The sequence below is a fragment of the Diadema antillarum genome, unplaced genomic scaffold, assembly GCF_040938485.1.
Source record: "Diadema antillarum isolate AM-2024a unplaced genomic scaffold, OU_Dant_1.0 seq00000835_RagTag, whole genome shotgun sequence".
In the NCBI taxonomy this organism is placed as follows: domain Eukaryota; kingdom Metazoa; phylum Echinodermata; class Echinoidea; order Diadematoida; family Diadematidae; genus Diadema; species Diadema antillarum.
Window position 1 is genome coordinate 180,983 of NW_027271711.1, and position 19,018 is coordinate 200,000.

Below are 19,018 nucleotides of genomic sequence, written 5' to 3' on the forward strand. Positions count from 1 at the left end.
GGGAGAGAAATGAAGCACAGAAAACACTACTACAAACCCCTCGGCAGAGGGAAAGCTGCGGGAGAGGAACAATGCTGTGCAGCCGCCGAAGGGCAAATAGCACGAGTGTGCGGGTGAGCCTGCACCTTCTATTCCCCCTGCTACTGGCGGCCTAGAGAGGGATTCTCCCCATACCACAGCCAGTGTGGCATCCCAAGCTTCTCGCGCGACCAAAGGGAAGAAAAGAAAACTACCCACTGGTCAAAAGAATGAAGGGACTCCTGCAAAAATGCCGACTTCCGGCATAAGTACCCTTCCCAATCCGGAGGAGGCAGGTGAGTGGCTAATGAAAGCTCTACAAAATATCATCCTTAAAGGCATGCTTTCCCGTAATTACCGCCACCGTAGCAGGTAAGGAAGTGGGCCCGTCATGCTCCACGGGAGCGGCATCTAGTTTTCCCGACCCAGACCCACTAGACCAAACCCCCGAGAAAGATTACAGTGCAAGCCAGGTAAGTCCCTCTCGATCTCACACCCATACAAACTACTACACACAGTCACGCTTTTGTGCCGCTCGTGAACAAAGCCCTAGTCTAGAGCGAGAGAGGGACAGGGAAGTAGAGATAGCTATAGTCGGTGAGTCCGACTCGGACCTGGATCTCTAGCTGCTCCAAAAACTGGAGAGACTGTTCCATAAGCTTGCTCTCCAAATCCGTGAATAGCGACAATACAGCGCGCTACACCTATGAGATGAGAGATCGCGCCTCGCAAAATGCACTAGCTGATTCCGAAAGCGATCCTATTAAAGCCCAAACAAAGTTCTGGTAAGCCTGCAAAAGTTGTCAAATTTTGCTCCAAAATGTGAACGTATGCCTAGGAAATGTGCGGAATAATGCTGTAATAACAAGATATTCGATGGGTAACGACGAAAATGGGAAATATCAACCAAAAACGTTCAGTCTCAGAACTTACCCGAACGGGGTCAGGCTAGACTCGGACTCGGGGATAACTCGGCTTCGCTTTGACGGCGGGATGAGTAAGAATGGTTGTCCCTCTGATTGTACAGTGTTGTCCTATGGGAGCGGCCTGTATAAACTAGCGCTTCGTGTTCTGGCTACTCGCAGTAATGGTCCGAGTTGTTACAACGCGCGCATCAAAAACCTCTTTTGCGCGCATGCAAAATTAGTGTGCGCCTATCAAGCACCTCTAAAACAATCAAAGGCGCTTGATAAACAACAACAAAAAGTCGAAAGACCGCGCGTCTCAGCAACTGAGGACCGCGCGCTGTCATTTTTGTTTTGTTTTGTACAGGATTACTAGTACGTTAGCACGCACTTTCCTGTCCATTCAGTTAGGCCTCATTTGGTATTATGCAGTGGCCAGTAGAATGTGGTGATCACTTACTGCGTGTGAATTGTCTGAAGTAGGGTCGAATTTTTCCCGAGACCGAGTTAGTCTGGAGCCTTCTGGAATAAAAGTCGGTTTTCCTACTATTATTATTTTTCTCAAAATACTCCAAACCGACTCATCATTCCGGCAAACCGCGTCAGACAGGTAAGTTTCTTAGTGGACTCTTTCGATATATTGCAAGCAAAAATGAAATAGTGCTAGACGGGTTCTCAAGCACTTACCGAAACTTAGTTTTCACCACGCACCGTCTGCTCCACAATGCATACTGGTGCTGCGCTCAATAGCAGAGATGATACAGCTTCAGCAGCATATCTGTTGACCAAATACTGCCCTCAGCTGCCAACGAACAGCTCCACAGACGAAAGAAACTGAAAAGTTGATTTTTCGCATACACTCCACACTCGGAGGTCCACAAAACGCGAAGAAAAGCGCAGTCAAGATGGACGCTCCGTGTAAAGATTGCTTCAAAAAGCTAGGCCAACAACGTGCACAGATGAAAATATGCTGGAAAGAGGTGAATTAAAACTTCCAAATCGCGCAAGATGACTACAAAAAGTATCTCACTACTCCGTCAGTCCCAGACGTAGCTTTTCACGTTGGCGACGCGAGCGTGAAAGAGCAGGGAAATCCGAACAGCCTGTGATTGTGCAACTTCCGAAATAGCAAATGGCATTTGTCAGCCATCGATGCCTCAGTTAGAGCCTCAATGCAACTTGCTGTATAACAAGGCTATCTCACTACTGCCTTCCTAGAAGCAGAAAAACTTGACATCGAAGAGCATGACAAAGAAAAAATCGGGGACATGCTATCAAAGGTGGCAGACATCCAATATGAACAGGTGACACATACTGCTCTCCTTTGTACATGACTGTGATGGGAAAAGGTGATAGAGGGCTTGCAACTAGACAGAGATGCAGCAAAAGCCCTCATGAAAGTCCAGACTGAAGGAAAGGACCTGTTCAGTGGTAAGTTCCAATCCATTCTCGACAGGAACATCAGTGCTAGCACTACAGCTGATAAGTCGATCTACAAGCTGTGTAGACCGACATACAAGCCTAGGTCCGGGGCCTTTAGTGGTAGACAACAGGCCCACTTTCCGAGCCAGGACATAGCCCAAGCCTACCACTGTAAGTATCAGTGTGATTTCCCATACATGGGCAGACAGAATAGACCTACTACTAGCACTAGTAGACCACAAGACTATTTTCGTGATCAAAGGGCTAACCCATGGCAAGGACGCAAGGAACACGAGACCCTAGACCACAATTCTGACTATCTAGATCTAGACCTGCTCCAAATCAACAATCAAATACCACAACTATGGTCCAGAAAGGTTATGCCCCCAGTTAATCATTCCTGTAGAACAGGTAAAGACCTACCAGAAAACTCCCCTACCCAAAGACCCAACCGTAAAACCCACAGACTACCATAGACCTCAAAGATGCTTACTAGTAGTATCACATTCCCATCAACCACGACAGTCAACGTCTACTAGGCTTCACAGTAAACGACAGGTACTTTCAATTTGAAGCCCTGCCATTCAGACTAAAATCGGCACCAAGAATCTTCACAAACCACAGGGTAGAGAAAGTAATGAAGAGGCTGCTGTCGGCTGCGACGTCCAAAGCACGGCTGTGGCTAATTTTCTTAGGACTCCTGTCGAGCCTGGTAGATGTAGTACATATGTGGGGGTCATCCCACGAGACCGACACCCACGAGTCATACGGTCCACGAGACCGACATAAAAAATAGGTCCATAAGTCATACAGCCCATGAGTTATACGGCTCAGGAGTCATACAGCCCATGAATTCGACAAGAGACAAAAGAGGCTCACGAGACCGACACTAGGCAAAGAAAGCCCACGAGACTGACACTAGGCAAAGAAGGGTCAGGAGACCGACACTAGGCAAAGAAAGCCCACGAGACTGACACTAGGCAAAGAAGGGTCACGAGACCGACATAGGCAAAGAAAGCCCACGAGACCGACACTAGGCAAAGAAGGCTCACGAGACCGACAGGATGAACAGCGCCATCTACATGTCAATTGCAACTATGTACCTGTACAGGGTGTTTCATTAAGGGGAAAATTACATAATGGCGGGTGCAATTTCGTTACGCTGTCGAGCGAAAGATTGTAACTTACTAATAACAGCACCATCTACATATCAACAACATTAAGTATGTATTTGTACACGTGTGGCTTTTAGGGGGCAATTTTGTCACGCTACGAGGAGCGACATTGCTACCATTTTTTCTTTTTTTTAAATAGAATTGTCCTCTTCATGGGACCACCCCCCCCAAAAAAAAAAAATAAAATGTATGAAAAAATGATAGAGGACAAGACCGATGAATGGTTTAGTTTTAGATGCCATCGTGCTATATTTAATAGGCTTTCCAAATTTCTAATTAGACGGTGGACAGTATGTAAGATTTTTTTTGCCCTTTTCTCTCTCGCTTCACAAGTTAAGTAGGCCTTACTAGATATCCTATCTGCCTGCTTATACCCGCCTGCTTAGAGTTTAATTTTTAATTTTCTCTTTAACTATAGTGTATGAAATTCAACGGATGAAAACTTTTTTTATTGCAGCGATTCACCTCGATTTCAGTGGCTTGTGTTTGTATAATAATATTTCTTTTCAAAACGGTACATTTTTCATGAAATAGAAAAGTTGTTTTCATGGATGCATCTTCTTTTTCCAAATTTTTAACGCTACCTTAATTGACGATTACATTATTTTCTGTGAATTTTTACCATTCCAACGCCTTCGCAGATGACTACCCCCCCCCCCCCCCATATCATGTAAAGCAGGTGTGCACTTCAACACTGACCATTTTGTGAATAATTTTCTTGTAGTGAACTTCATTTCATACCTGGGTATTTTTCTAGTTGGTTGATCTGAATGTCCACATCATTTTATTAATTTTTTTTTCTGAGTAGGTGTAACCGGTATGAGCTTTTCAGATAGGGAAAAGAGGGTGTTTTGGAATTTTCGAAAGTAATGTTGAAACATCTCATGCACTTCTGAATTTTGTTTATTTTTTCACAAACACTCACATACGCAAACACAATTAAAGATCTTGACCGTTCAGGGGGTGAGGGAGGGCAATTGATGAGGTAATACCCTAGCAACTCTCCTTTTCCATCTCTTATACCTTCTTTATGTCATTATCTGGACACCCTATACAATTTATTGGTCTATAGGTGGCGCTGTTCATCCTGTCGGTCTTGTTGGTCTTCTTTGCCTAGTGTCGGTCTCGTGGGCCTCTTTTGCCTAGTGTCGGTCTCGTGAGCCTTTTAAGCTCAGTGTCGGTCTCGTGGGCTTTCTTTGTTTAGTGTCGGTCTCGTGAGCTTCATGTGCCTAGTGTCAAACTCATGGGCTGTATAACTTGTGGGCTTATTTTACTTGATGTCGAACTCATGGGCTTTATTTACTCAGTGTCGAACTCGTGGGCCGTATAACTAGTGGGCTGTATGACTTGTGAGCTGTATGACTTGTGAGCTGTATGACTTGTGAGCTGTATGACTTGTGAGCTGTATGACTTGTGAGCTGTATGACTTGTGGGCTGTATGACTCGTGGGTGTCGCTCTCGTGACTTGCACCCCATATGTGCAGGACGCTAATGATCGAGACCCCTCCAACTTCACCTGCTAAGACATTACCGACCCAGACATCATTCCCCGACAAACTAGTCCCTCTGTCGTCAGAGATTTCAACTGCGATCCAGAAGTGGATCAATCCTCACATACTAGGCGAAGGGAAACCAACAAGGAGCCCCTCCCCCTCTTTGACCATAATGACAGATGCATCCCTACAGGGTTGGGGAGTTCACATCACAGACAGCAAAATTTCGGGATGTTGGGGGAAAGGAGATGCAAAGTTGCGCATAAACATGCTGGAAATGAAAGCAGTCCAGTTGGCATTGAGGGAATTTCAAACACAAATAATGAGCAGGTGCATACTGATGAAGTCAGACAACATGACAGTAGTGTCCTACATGAACAGACAAGGGGGGCACAAGATCTCCAACCCTTTGCCATTTGACAGTGCAGATTTTAGAGTGGCGTCTGAAACACAACATTTCACTGAAAACATGCCACATACCGGGGAAGGAGAACTACATAGCAGACTGTCTCCCGTGGTAAGTATCTCAAACGGGAAACGGTGCAAAGGATAATCAATATGACACAGTCTCAAATCGACCTGTTCGCATCTTCTCTAAACAAACAACTTCCCACATACTGCAGCTGCACGAAATATCATGACCCACAAGCCTATGCAATAGACTTACTCCCAATGTCACGGAAAGGGATACCAGGTTACGCCTTCCCACCAATTTCAATGATCCTAAAAGTGCTCGAGAAGGTAATAGTGGATAATGCAACAATCTTTCTTGTTGCTCCTTGGTGGCCACGGAGACCACGGTTCCCACGTCGGACAAAACTGCTCATGGACGTTCCCACAACACTCCTGGTAAAGAAAGACTCACTGAAACAACCAGGGACACAGACGTATTAACCCAAATCCTCGGAAGCGAAGCCTGACACTCTGACCCATTTCAGGAGAAGTGCAGAAGACACAGGCTTTCAGAGAGGGCTGCCAATATGGCTGCCAGATTTCTCAGAGCCTCTACAAGGAACACTAACGATTCAAGACTGCAACGATTCTACACATGGTTATGACGTACTGCATGCAGATTGATCCAACCTCAGCCCCTCTAGGTAAGATAGCAGACTTCCTACTCTTACTGTTTGATTAGGGACTAAGCATTTCCTCCATTAGAGGATACAGATCAACTATTGGAGCAATCCATACAAGTTTTAGTAATGGAGAAACAGTATCTAACTGCAATTTTCTGTGTAGACCAACCAAAGCTTTCTTCCTACAGAATCCCCCTCGGCGAGTTCTCTGTCCAAGATGGAACCTGCCCATTGTCCTACGGGGACTTACTAAAGCTCCCTTTGAACCAATGCATAAGCCTTCCTTGCTTGATTTGTCAGTAAAGACTGTATTTCTCTTAGTCTAATCCATGAACTCTCGCTTAAATCAGGTCACATTCGCTGATTCCAAAACCGGGTTTTGTATCCAAAAATCAGAGAGAATCTTCAAAACCATGTGAGATGGTCTTCCAGTCATGAAAGCGTTCTCATCAATATCAGAGGACAGACTATGGTGCTCTGTGAGAGCCCTAAAATGGTAAATTAGTCGCTTAGTCGCACTGAGAAAATCCGGAAATCTAAACAGTGGTTCATTAGTTCAGTTGAACCTTATGCCCTGCTTCCGTAAATACAATTTCTCGGAGGATAGTCCAAGGGATAAAGGCAGGAGGAGATGAAACTCTATCCTCAGAGCCCATGACACATGAGTAGTTGCAGCCTCATGGGCCGTTTTAAGGGTGTATCTCTAGAAGAGATCCTACAAGCTGCATACTGGGCTACCCCAAACACATTCATCTCTTATTACCTTCTGATGTAATAAGCCATGGGACTGAATTTGCAAAAGCAGTGCTATCGTGCCCTAGTCAAACCTAACTTGGCCCTAAAGGCAAGAAAGGGTAGGTGAAATTAATAGCCACAAAACTTCGTCAGTGGTGTATTGTGTCCCCTCCTCCTAAATGACCGTGGGAGTCTAGCAATAGTAAAATTAGGATGGGTAAGTATGGCGAAGCGCTGTAAATCAGAATACTCAGTAGTGAGTATCTTATTTACTAGCAAAGCCATACTTACCCATGAACCCTCCCCCTTCCTGGGGGGCAATCACACCACTTTCATAAGAGGTACGAAAGAGGAAGGAGACAGCGGAAAGGCTGCTTATATAGGCTCTCAGCGAGGTTTCCTGCCTTGGAACACAGGGGCCTGAAGGGAAAAATGCAAAATATTTACCGGTGGCTATTCCCATGAGGGTAATGAAGAGCAATTGTAAAATTAGGATGGGTAAGTATGGCATCGATAGTATATAACATAGTCACTACTGACTATTCTGTTCTGACATACTGTTTATGGGTCAGAATTTTGAACGATTTACAATTCAGACCAAACAGCACGAAATTTAAAAAGTAGGAATTACTCAAAATCGTTTTTCTTTCCTGAAAGAGTATAATTCAAGCTTTGATATGAAACCAATTATACCAGGATCTTCCTAGAGGAGCCATTTTTATTTACCATGGAAGTTTACCATGTCCAGAGCAGTGAACGTCCGTGAGGAATATTACTCCTCATATATTTGAATACCATTTAGCATAGATTTTTACAGTCTGATTCGGTTCATAATGGGAATGAAATATCAAAAGATATATATGTGTATGTGTGGGCAGAATATTAAATTTGTACTGATAACCTGTATGTAATGGTAGACAACCGAAAATTTAACCAAATTCGTTACTTCTGTTGAAATATCACTCTTTCGCTAATCACTTTCTTCAATTTGTGCACATTTTACAGAAACTCATTATGTCAACCTCTTATTTCATTGTTCCATACTTAAATTCTTACTTCAAAATAATAAGGTGTTTTTCTTATGATGTCTCTGATCCAGGCAGTCTCTCTAACTCAACAAATATAGCATAGTTTTCATCACGGAAGTGCGCATATAGCTCATGGACATTCTGAAAAAACAACATATTGAACAGTACAATTCTGCAGAGTTGGAAAAGCTTTCCATTGACAATAAGCAGCGGTTTCGTGTCGTGACATATTCCTCTACAAAATTCCAAATAATTATTGGCCATTCTGTATTTTAAAAGCTTGCCTCTTTTTTCATGGTGAGGAATCAAAGAAAACACTTCTTCCATCTCTCGTAGATGGATGTTCGAAGGTACATGTAAATCTCAGTAACATATTCTGTCTGATGAAACATTACGCCTTATCGCTAGTATGTTCTTTCAAGCAAATCAGTTAACTCGGCAATTACCAATTACCATTTCAAAGTTTACACTTAGGTAATGAGAATCAAGTGAAATGTCATGTCTTTCATTACATTCACACAGATAGATTAGATGATAATTTGACAACATTTTCTATAATAAGTTCAGGTGTCTTTAACTGAAGATTGGTTAATACTGAAGTTCCTATGAAAAAAAGAGACATAAAACAAGATCACATTGAGAGTTCCCTGATTTCAACAATGTAATGCTCTCGATATGGCGATACACTGCACATCATTTACAATACATACTTTTATCCCAAATTTTGTTATCACGACATAATTATTATCAAAAAGTCTATAGATGCAAAATTTGCTTACAGCGAACAGAGTCATAGCTAAATTTGATAACTTAATTGACAAACAAAAAACAAAAGAAATGTGCTCCATTATCCAAATACGAAGTTAAACTGCTAGGGGAAAATGCTTCCGGTTCCAGTGTGTTTAAACAGATATCACTCTGCGCTTGGTCCTCATATTAAACACCATTACGGAGGAGAACTTGCATTATTATGTTGATGAGAAATGGTACAATGGTACAAAGTTTGTTACTCCAAAGGTTTATCATGACAAAATAGACAAACTCCATATAACTTAAATTGATGTTAGTGACTTCGATATGGAATAAAGTTCGTTATAACAAACGTTTTTACCACATTGTTTCGAAGGCTCGTTATTCCTACCGTTCATCAATCCCAAAATTGAATAAGGTTTGTGATTTTGAAGGTTCATTATTTGGTAAATAATAGGAATCTCCATTAATCCAAAGGTTTCTTGATTGGAACATGAAATAAGGTTCATTAATCCAAATGTGAAGAAACAAATTAACAACCGAAGCCTTTGGAACTAAAAACCTCACGTCATTTTCGCCTTAACAAATATCAGGCGTATTCTACTTTTAGAAGAACAGACTTTCAGAATTGCAAACCTTATTTCATTTTTGGATTAACAAACTCTCGGGATAAGAACCTGTAGAACAAGGAACTTTCTTCAGGTACAAGTTTCTTCACTTTGTCTCCCTCTACGAATTAAATTTGTTAAGATCGCAACTGCTGATCTGTAAATTAACAAACATGTCGGAAAATAGGAACCAGTGGGACTCAAACCTGTCATCTACTGCTTTCCGGGCAGCGACACTACCACCAGGATGTCCCTGGTTGCCGGCAGTGACACGATGAACATGGAACAAATACCCAAGCTCCGAAATTCCGACATTGTTTGCACTGTCCCTGGTTGCCGGCAGTGACACGATGAACATGGAACAAATACCCATTTGCAAGCTCCGAAATTCCGACATTGTTATGTTGGAATAACAATGTCGGAATTTCGGAGCTGCCCATCCAGAGGAATTTGTTTTAACGGAAGTGCACTCACACTTATTTTCTCTATATGCGCGTTGGAGCTCGATCCCTTCTCCATTCCTTCTCTATTTCACTCAACTGCTTCCACATTCTTTTTGAACTTTCATGTTTCCTTCTTGCCTCTTGCTCATTACAGACTTCTTCCATCATTTCATTCTTTTCCTTCAAATTTATTGTGACTGTGATTGCATAGCACTTTTTGGATTTGATTTTTTTTTTTCTTTTCTTTTTGGCCATGGCATGTTCAGGCTACATAGAGAATGAGAGAAAATTGTTGTGAAGGTAAAGATAAGAGTGCATAAAGGCATGGAAAATATGACAACTACAGGAAACATCCGTGATGGAAGCCCCAAAATGGATGTGTTCCTTTTGAAATGGCAGTTACCTTACTCAAAAGAAATACATGGGGAGCATCTGTCACTAAAAAGTGACACTGTTCCTCTATACTGCATGGACTTCTTCTATGAATGCATATTTGTGAGCAGAACATTTTACTTTTTTATCACAGTTAAATTCAATGCTGAATGCTATGCACCTTTGGGTATGAGAGACTCGTGATTCAGCAATATTTTCAAGTAACATTAACTTATCATACGGTGATATAATTGTAATTATCAGATATTTCTTTCTTGGACTGAACTTTTAACAGTGCAGATTGTCTACAAAACCCCATCAGAAAGAAATTAAATTGCACATAAATTACAGATTACATAGACTGCCATTTACCTCCAACTTGGATTTCAATATCAAGCTGTGTTTGTGTAATTTTAGGGAATTCAAGAGAAAAATAGCAAGTAAATTTGAGCTGTCTGTTCATGATCACAAACTGCCTCAGAAATTGTGAAATTACAGCTCTAAGCTTATTGTTTCCTTTCTGGTACTTTTCACTATTTGAGCTGAAAGTTTGAAAGAATAAAATACACATTTGAGACAAATGTTTCCTATCGGTCGGATTGTTTACGTGACGGAGGTTCGCTGAAATTTTCATGGACATTCGCTGTACTAATGGGGTCCTGTTCCAGGATGGATAGCTAATCAATAGAGAGCACGTACTAGGCTTCTTAACTCTTTCAAAATTGTGAAAAGGTATTTTCAATACAAATTATTAGAAATTTGACAGCTTTTCAACATATGTATTGCTCAGAGAGGGAGAAGGAGGTGGATTTTCAGAGCACAAATTCACTATTTGCTTGGTTTTTGGTGAATCATCTGGTCTGAAAACTGGAGATGAGCCCCAGCCCGCTCTAAACATGGCACACAGCTCCTCGGCTGGAGCGCCAAAGGTAGGCTGTACCTGCGCCATCAAGTAAGATGGTGCCCCACTCGAACATCAGTGAACTTAATAATCACCACGGACATGCTTTTTTTTTCACAGAGGTTTGCAGTAAAAATGTAATTTTGGTTCGTATTTTACAAGGGATGGACGGGAACTCAAAACATGCATATGCCCATGTGGCTAGATCTTAGTTGATTACAACTGAGAACACTATCACCAATAACGCTTAATGGGCTGCAATCTGTAGAAGTAAATAGCAGATGCACTTCCTTGAGGTAAACTGAGTGTAATCTTACATAAAAGAATGTTACGTCCCATGAGCGCCTGACTTGGCGGATACCGGCGCTATACAAGACTTCATCATCATCATCATCATCATGTACAGCCGGCAGACCTACAATTTTTGCAGGATATGTTCATGAGGTTGAACACCAAATTTTAGTAAACATTATAGTTGGAACAACGAAGTAGATTTTCCAGTAGTGTTAGTGACAAAAGTGTCAAGGACATTTGTCTGTTTGGGACTTTGATATTTCATTTGTTCTCTGTAATTATATATGCATTCATAGACTTCTTATATTTTTATGGTACATACTCGAGATATGTGAGATCAAGAACACAGCCAGATAAAAGATGTCACAAACTTTTAAAAAGTCACATCATTGGTTTGAAAAACATGAATAATCGTGTATATAGCCTTTCTACCGTATTTTCACGTTTTAAGGCCTTCTCAGATACAAAATATCAGTCAAAAGTATACCAACCCATACATTTCCTGAAAGGAAATTTAGTAGGCTCTCATATGACATGAAAGAAAATGGTGTCTAAGATCATTCTCTTGTGTTCTGAGGGAAAGAGTGTCATAAGGTGTAAAAATTAGCTATTGTACATTGTTCAAAATTCTCACCCATATATACATAATAGTATATGATATATACATGTATTTGTATAGATATACAGTGGAGGCACCGTGGCATAGTGAATCATATTCATGGGTAGAATAAGATGCAACATTTTCAAATAGTTTGGATTGCCCCCATGAGGGGTAGTGTAAACTTTTACATTTTACAACACACTCATATTTATTACATCACATACAAGATGGAGGAATTTGATATTTCCTGAAAGTGGCAGAAGTGTTCCATGGGTCACATAATGTAAGTAAGAAGTTGATCTTTGACCCTCATAAGGATTGAATTTGAAGCAGGCCCCCTGTGCAATGCCCCACAGGTCCAAAGCACTGGTGGAAAACAATATCTTTTACAGATGAAGTAGCTGGGCAGACACTCTTGTAGAATTGCACATGTATGCATACAGGGGGAAGAACAAATTCCATGACAGTTCCAGGGATGTTTGATGAAATTAAACCTGGAATCATTCCCTCAAAGCACATTCTGAAAAGATTTGGCATGAGTCATTCTTACACCCAGAATTTTTTGCAGATACACTGTACCTTGTAGGCCAGTGATAATGCATGATTTGAGACCTTTTAAAGAAGTAGTTAGAATTTGTTGATGAGCTGTCATCAAGGGGCAGTGTAAGGATTTTGCATCATGGTAGAATTTCCCTCAAAGCTCAGATGAGCATCAAGTCCCATGGGATTCATGTTTGACTTTTTGCCAATGTGTGCCCTTCACAGTCTGTCTCATGTGTAGATTGGATGAGTGTCCTTCTTTGTTATTCTGACTGGTTGTATCATATTTTACATTCATTTCTTCCAGGCAAGTGATGATGCCCAGAGTGTGAGATGGCAGAGGGTGAGCTCTAAAATCCCACTCTTTGCCAGCCATACAGCCATGCTCAAAAAGGTTGCAGAGCTACACAACGCTGCTTTCTGAAACTGGATGCTCAATGATCTGTCCAGTTGGCAATCTCCAGATGATTCATCATCAAAGAATTTACTCTTCGCTCCCTCCTGGTAATGGAACAACACTTCCTGCATGAAAGCAAGTAGTGGAGTGATATTTCCAATTTCCAAAAAAGAAAAGAACAAAAATAAACCTTTATGCTTCCAATGCATCAATGCACTTGTAGAAGTCAATTTGGTTGTTCTTTCATGGATATAAATGAATTTATGTGGACATGATTTTTGTGGCAATCCATCACTTCTTCTTTATGCTAATTATTGATCATATACCCAGCACTTGAGTGTGACTTTGCTCATGATATAACTGATATATGTGACCGTGCACCACAAAACGCACAAAAAGTTGCACCCCTTGATTTTACGTGAGGACTCAAAAAAAAGGTGAAATGGGTCAACCAAGTCAATATTGGGTTTTTCATATTTTCTAAAAGAACCACCCTTCTTCTACATTAGTCTTAAGTTTGGGATAAAAAATGAATGGGAAAGTGCATTTTCACTAGTTTTTCTACAACCCATTTTTCGTAGAGTAGTGAGATCTGGAGGCACCTGTTCAGTTCTTGATAGTCTCTAGCACATTCTTCATTTTTAAGTCTAGTAACTTTTGAAGGAATAAAGCTACTGCCTTGAAAGTTGGCATTAATCATGGACAGAATGTGTTAATAGAGCATGTCTAATTTGAGCTTAATCCGTTAATCTCTTCATTGTTGTTGCTCCGGTTGTTTACACCCTGTTTTTTGTCCTATTCATCGCACAGCCAGCGCGGTTTGGTGAAGATTAAGCGCTTGAATAGACCCTGTACTTCAGAGCCTCTTTTCTCGGTTCACACTTTTCCAGAGTGTGTGCTTTCTTTCCAATATATGGATAGGTTACGAGAGTCCATTTCATTTGAGTTATACGTCATTTTAATGCTTAGAATCTGCTCTTTCAGAATCTTTCCTGAACTAAAAATCTGTGTCTGGCGACTTTTTGTTGGTTTTGTGATGCAGGGCCACATATTATCATTTTGATAGGATACATCTCATAGTTACAAAGTTATTTGGATTCAAGTTTCCACATCAGTTACTATTTGAATGATGAGTAGAACCTTGGACACTTCCATGGTGCTTCAACTGTACATGTCTTCAAGTCTACTACAAAGCCACAACTAAACTCAGATGCTACAAACTGCTAAACGGGTATCTTAATATTCTCAAGGCATGTGCATTACTACAAGCTACATAGCTGTGTGAGTGCCCCCAGTAACATGGCACCTTCATAGAGTTTTTATTGATTAAATGCTTAGACACTGTGTCATTGTATGTGTTTGTTGTTGTTTTATTTTCTGTGACAGTCTGTTAACAGTCAGAATGACAAAGAACAGTTTTTGTAACAAAATTCAAAGCAAACACAGGCTATCACTGTGAGACGAGCATTTTACAGAGATTATAGTTGCAAAGTGGATAGATTAAAGCTTGATGTGCTCTCACAATTATTCTGAGGTGCCATAAATAGTTATATAACCCTTTATGCAAAAAAAAAGCAGAAGTCAATTATTTCTAACATAAGATTTGCAAAGATACTATAGATCTGCCCAAAGGAGAAAGAGATATGAGAAAATCATATGGGAAAAAAAAAATTATTATTATTTGTACTTACATCTGAACAGCATGTTTAAGCTCAGCATTGATTGTATGTTTGATTTCAAATTGACAAGAAAGTGGCTATTGTGTATGAAGTGCGTATGAAGAGGATATTCGATAATATTAATGTAGAAGTGAACAATAATACTGTAATATTCATCTCTTTGATTGTGAGATAAGCCACAATAGTATATCATTGAGCAATCCCAGTGATTATCATTGTTTTTCAATAGATAGTTTAGGTGCATTTTACTGTATACCTTTTTTAAGATTGTGAAGAAATGGCATGTCATCGATGAATAACAGAAATATATATATTGGGCAATTTCTGAGATTTTCAGTGTCTTTCAAGAGGAAAATATAGTTTTGATGCACATTATGTGTAAACTTATACTGTCTACCTGGTGCAAGATTTTGTAGAAATGATGTGATAGTAGTGAATAAAAGTGTGCAGTGCCTTAAATCTGTATGGAATATCTCTGAACTTTCAGTGTTATCAAAGCACATGCATTGTATCCTCTATGTCTGTCATTGTTTGTACTTGAACATCATGTTTAGTAAGGAGACACTTCTGATATATGTGAAGATGTGTTCTCATCCATCATGTTAGATGTCAGGGAATAAACATTAACCTGGCAATTCTTGAGGGTTTTTTTTTTTCAGAACAGACAAGATTCATTCATTCAAGCATATGTCACATGTGCCTGGTTGATACCATTTGCTGATTATTGCTAGTCACCTGGAATCACAGGATTATTCATTGGTTTCATCCCCTTGACTGTATGCTGTCTTGATTAAGAATGTCCATCATTCATTACAGTGGACGGTGTACTTTGCAGTAATGCAGTGACATTTGCCACCATAAGAATTTAAGCATTTTCAAGTTTCAACTCAAGATATTGCACCAATTTATTTTTTAACATAAGTGGAATATGAAAACCATCTATCAGTTTGTGTATATTGTATAGGCTGTTTAATCAGATTGTAAAATTTGTTTTTGTTTCCAAACAGACAGTATATGAAGATCATGCTATCATGTTATATATTTATGTATAAGTGTTGTGGGGTTGTTGTTGTTTTTATATAGTTTTATTTTAATGGATGCTGTGGATTATATAGACTGCTTGCTGAAAGTAATTGTGCATAAAACATATCCTCTTCATAAAGCGGGTTTACAGGCTAAAAGCAAGTAGATACAAGTTTGATTTTGGAAAGTTTCTGTAGCTGCTAATGATCAATTTTTTCTGCCTTTCTGCCAGCCGATCACGTCACCATCGATTTCTTGTTCAGTGACTGAGAGAGTCAGACCACGTACTTCCGCTGGTATGGTTTTTGTTACCCTTATTACACATTTACCCTGGTATTGTATTATTTTGAATACTTTGAGTAATAGGAATAATAATTATAGCCTGATATTGTTATGAGAATTGATAAATGGATGTTTGAAAATTTCAGTTACTTTGTCATGCAAATGAGTAATGCGACTGCTGATAAATTCAGTGCCGTATATAGAGAGAGTCTGGCCAACTTGGTTGATGGCCAAAGAGCTTTGAAGCCTTGGATTGGTCAATAGCAGGTCCCATGATCACTAGGCACCATGCCATTACCAGCTTCAAGCACACACACGGGAACAGAGCTCACATGCAGCGCCCATTGTTAAATGTACGGTACTTTGTTTGCTCTAATTATGACATATGAGCATACATACTAACACTCTAATGCACAATGCGCAGGGCAACGACATGGCGCCCATTGTCAGTAGTTGGCCAGACTCTCTTTATATACAGCACTCAGTAAATTAATCTGTTGAGGATGAGGCCCGAGTATACTCGGGCAAGTGTTTATGGGAAATGCTCGTTGTAGTAAAATCAGTCCGTCCTCAACGGGTTAAGATATCATGCTGTCTGATAGTTTTGCCAGAGCCATCAAAGTTTATTATGCATATCATTATATATCTTGTCTACTGTGGTTAGTATTTTGTGAGTTAGTTCAGGACCTGCAATGTGTCTAGTATAGGACCTAGTATAGTAACATGTTCATAGCCCAGATGGGAGACAGACAAAACCCCCAAATTAAGGAATCTTTGCAAATCTTCTCTAAAACCTTTAGTGACGAATGAAGTTATGGCTATGAGTAAGTTTTGACTGGTAACTGTACTTCCATGATTTTTGCTATGAAGAAAGAATACATATATGTGCAAATAGGCAACATTCCCTGCTTAGGGCCCCCAAGGGGCACAATGCCTTTAAGGGAGGGGCAAAGCCCTAAATTTAAATAATCGGTATGAATCTTTTTTCTCTCAAACCAGGAGGCAGAAGGTAAGGTAGTGTTATGAGTATAAAAGTAAGGGGGGTTCAAGTTGGGGCCAGTTTTCACATTTTCATGGTCTTCGTAAAAATGCATGGTCAGATTCTTTTCACCCAATTTGACAGATGCCATCGCTGGAGTGTAGAAGAAATGTGTGTACAATAGGCACAGTTCCCCACTTTGAGTAAATACATTGATGAATGTACTTTGAAGGTTATTTATTGTAAATCCAGGGGTCCAGCAGGGACCAAATTGAGGGCCAGTTTTTATATTTTGATCCTTTTTTGCATAGTCAAATTTTCTAATTACAGTGTACAGTGTACTTGGCAGGTATTTTTACCAGTGTGATAGAGAAAAAAAAAACAATAAACACATGGTCCCCTGTAGGCCCTAAAAAGGTCCCCTTCCCTAAATATGCTATGTCTTCTGGTAATAGTCTGCAAGAATGCAATTTAAAGTGAGCATGTGATATTCAGGTCAGCACTAAACCCCCAGGTCTCTTGTTATGTCAGCATTCCTTTCAGGGTCATAGTGTCATTTAATACTTGAACATTAAAAAGTACATTTTTACCATACTGAATGTTGAGCAAATGACTAAAGCAGCAACATATTTAGCATTTTACATCGACTTCTGATTCTGTTCATGGTACAGTTATTGGTACACTTCACTGGCTCACAGTTACCATCTCAAACTGAATACCGGTACAGAGATATACACTGCATGTTTTAAGACCATATTTTAACATTGATCCAAAGAACCTAAAATAGATAAGGGGAAATTAAGAATGCTACTTTGATGTTAATTTGAAGTTTGTAATTGATTGATTTCCCCTAACACTCATACCCTAGTTGAAGGGATATGTTTTCCTGAAGGGCCTGTATTAGTATTAGTATATGTGAGTAAATACAATATTTTCCACCATTTTGAGTGATTAAAAAATGAAAGAAATCATGTCAAGAAATCCTGTTGAAGTTTTAAACAAAATGGCAAATGAGGAAACAAGTTTTCTTAATGTTAGGCAATCATTGTTGATAAATGTAATGTACTTTGTAGGCCTAATTGAAGAGACAGTGACCTCAGGATCTTTTTTATTTTATATTCTATTTTACTTTTTGTAATTTTAAAGTATGTATTTTTCCATCTCCCTGGGATACAGTGAGCATAAAATTTAAATCCTGATGTGTTTGATGGATCTTTTAGCCCTCGTGTGGTTTTCTGGCATACTGTGAGGAAAAAAATGATGTTCATCATGTAAATGTTGTAACATAAAATGGACTGGTTTTGTTCCTTATACGAGTGCTTGTGGCTGAAACATGTACAGATGTATCAAGATATGATACAATTTAGTAGTTATGGACAAGTAGGTTACCAATGTATTTTCGCTCTCTTATTAGCTCACCTGAGCCAAAGGCTCAAGTGAGCTATTGCGATCACTCTTCGTCCGGCGTCCAGCGTGCGTAAACTTTTTACATTTTCATCTTCTTCTTGAGAACCCCATGACCGATTTTCACCGAACTTGGCAGGTAGCATCCCTAGGGGGTTAGAATTTCAGTTTGTTCAAATGGGCACCATGCCCCACCTGGGGGCCCCCAGAGGGGCCCAAACCCCCCAACATTAAGAAATCTTTAAAAATCTTCTTCTCTAGAACCAGAAGTGATGGAGCTAAGTTAGTACTATGAGTTAGTGCATTGATGACTGTAGTTTCAAGTTTGTTCATGGCGGAATCAGGGGTGTCCCCCTTCGGACCCAGGGGAGGAGGATGGGGAGGGGTCCTAATGGGGCCCAAATTGTACATTTTCATCTTTTTCTTGAAAATGCCAATATGAATTTTCACCAAACTTGGCAGGTAGCATCCCTAGGGGGATAGAATCTCATTCCCATCAAATGGGCACCATGCTTCACCTTGGGGCCCCAGGGGGCCTAAATTGGGGCCTAAACTGTAATTTTTCATCTTTTTCTTGAAAATCCCTTTATGAATTTTCACCAAACTTGGTAGGTAGCATCCCTAGGGGGATAGAATCTCAATTCCATCAAATGGGCACCATGCCCCACCTGGGGGGCCCCTGGGGGGCCCAACCCACCCCCAGTAAGGAATCTGTAAAGATTTTCTCTAGAACCAGAAGTGATTGAGCTAAGTTAATACAATGAGTCAATATATTGATGACTGTTGTTTCAAGTTTGTTCATGGCAGAATCAGGGGTGCCCCTTCCCCCCTTGGGACCCCCCCCCCCCCCCCCCCCCTTGGGACCCAAGGGAGTGGGGTGGAATGGGTCCAAA

The 19,018-nt window shown here is 40.4% G+C and overlaps 1 protein-coding gene across 1 annotated transcript in view; it reads left to right on the forward strand.

The window, feature by feature from the left end:
* The window catches only part of LOC139740097 (transient receptor potential cation channel subfamily M member-like 2), a 191,763-nt gene extending 172,840 nt beyond the window's left edge, over positions 1–18,923 (forward strand). The window contains exon 18 of the mRNA XM_071650683.1: positions 12,669–18,923. Coding sequence (XP_071506784.1) covers positions 12,669–12,785 — 117 coding nt within the window. The 3' untranslated portion in view covers positions 12,786–18,923. The remainder of the gene's footprint in view (positions 1–12,668) is intronic.
* The last annotated feature ends 95 nt before the right edge of the window (positions 18,924–19,018 follow it).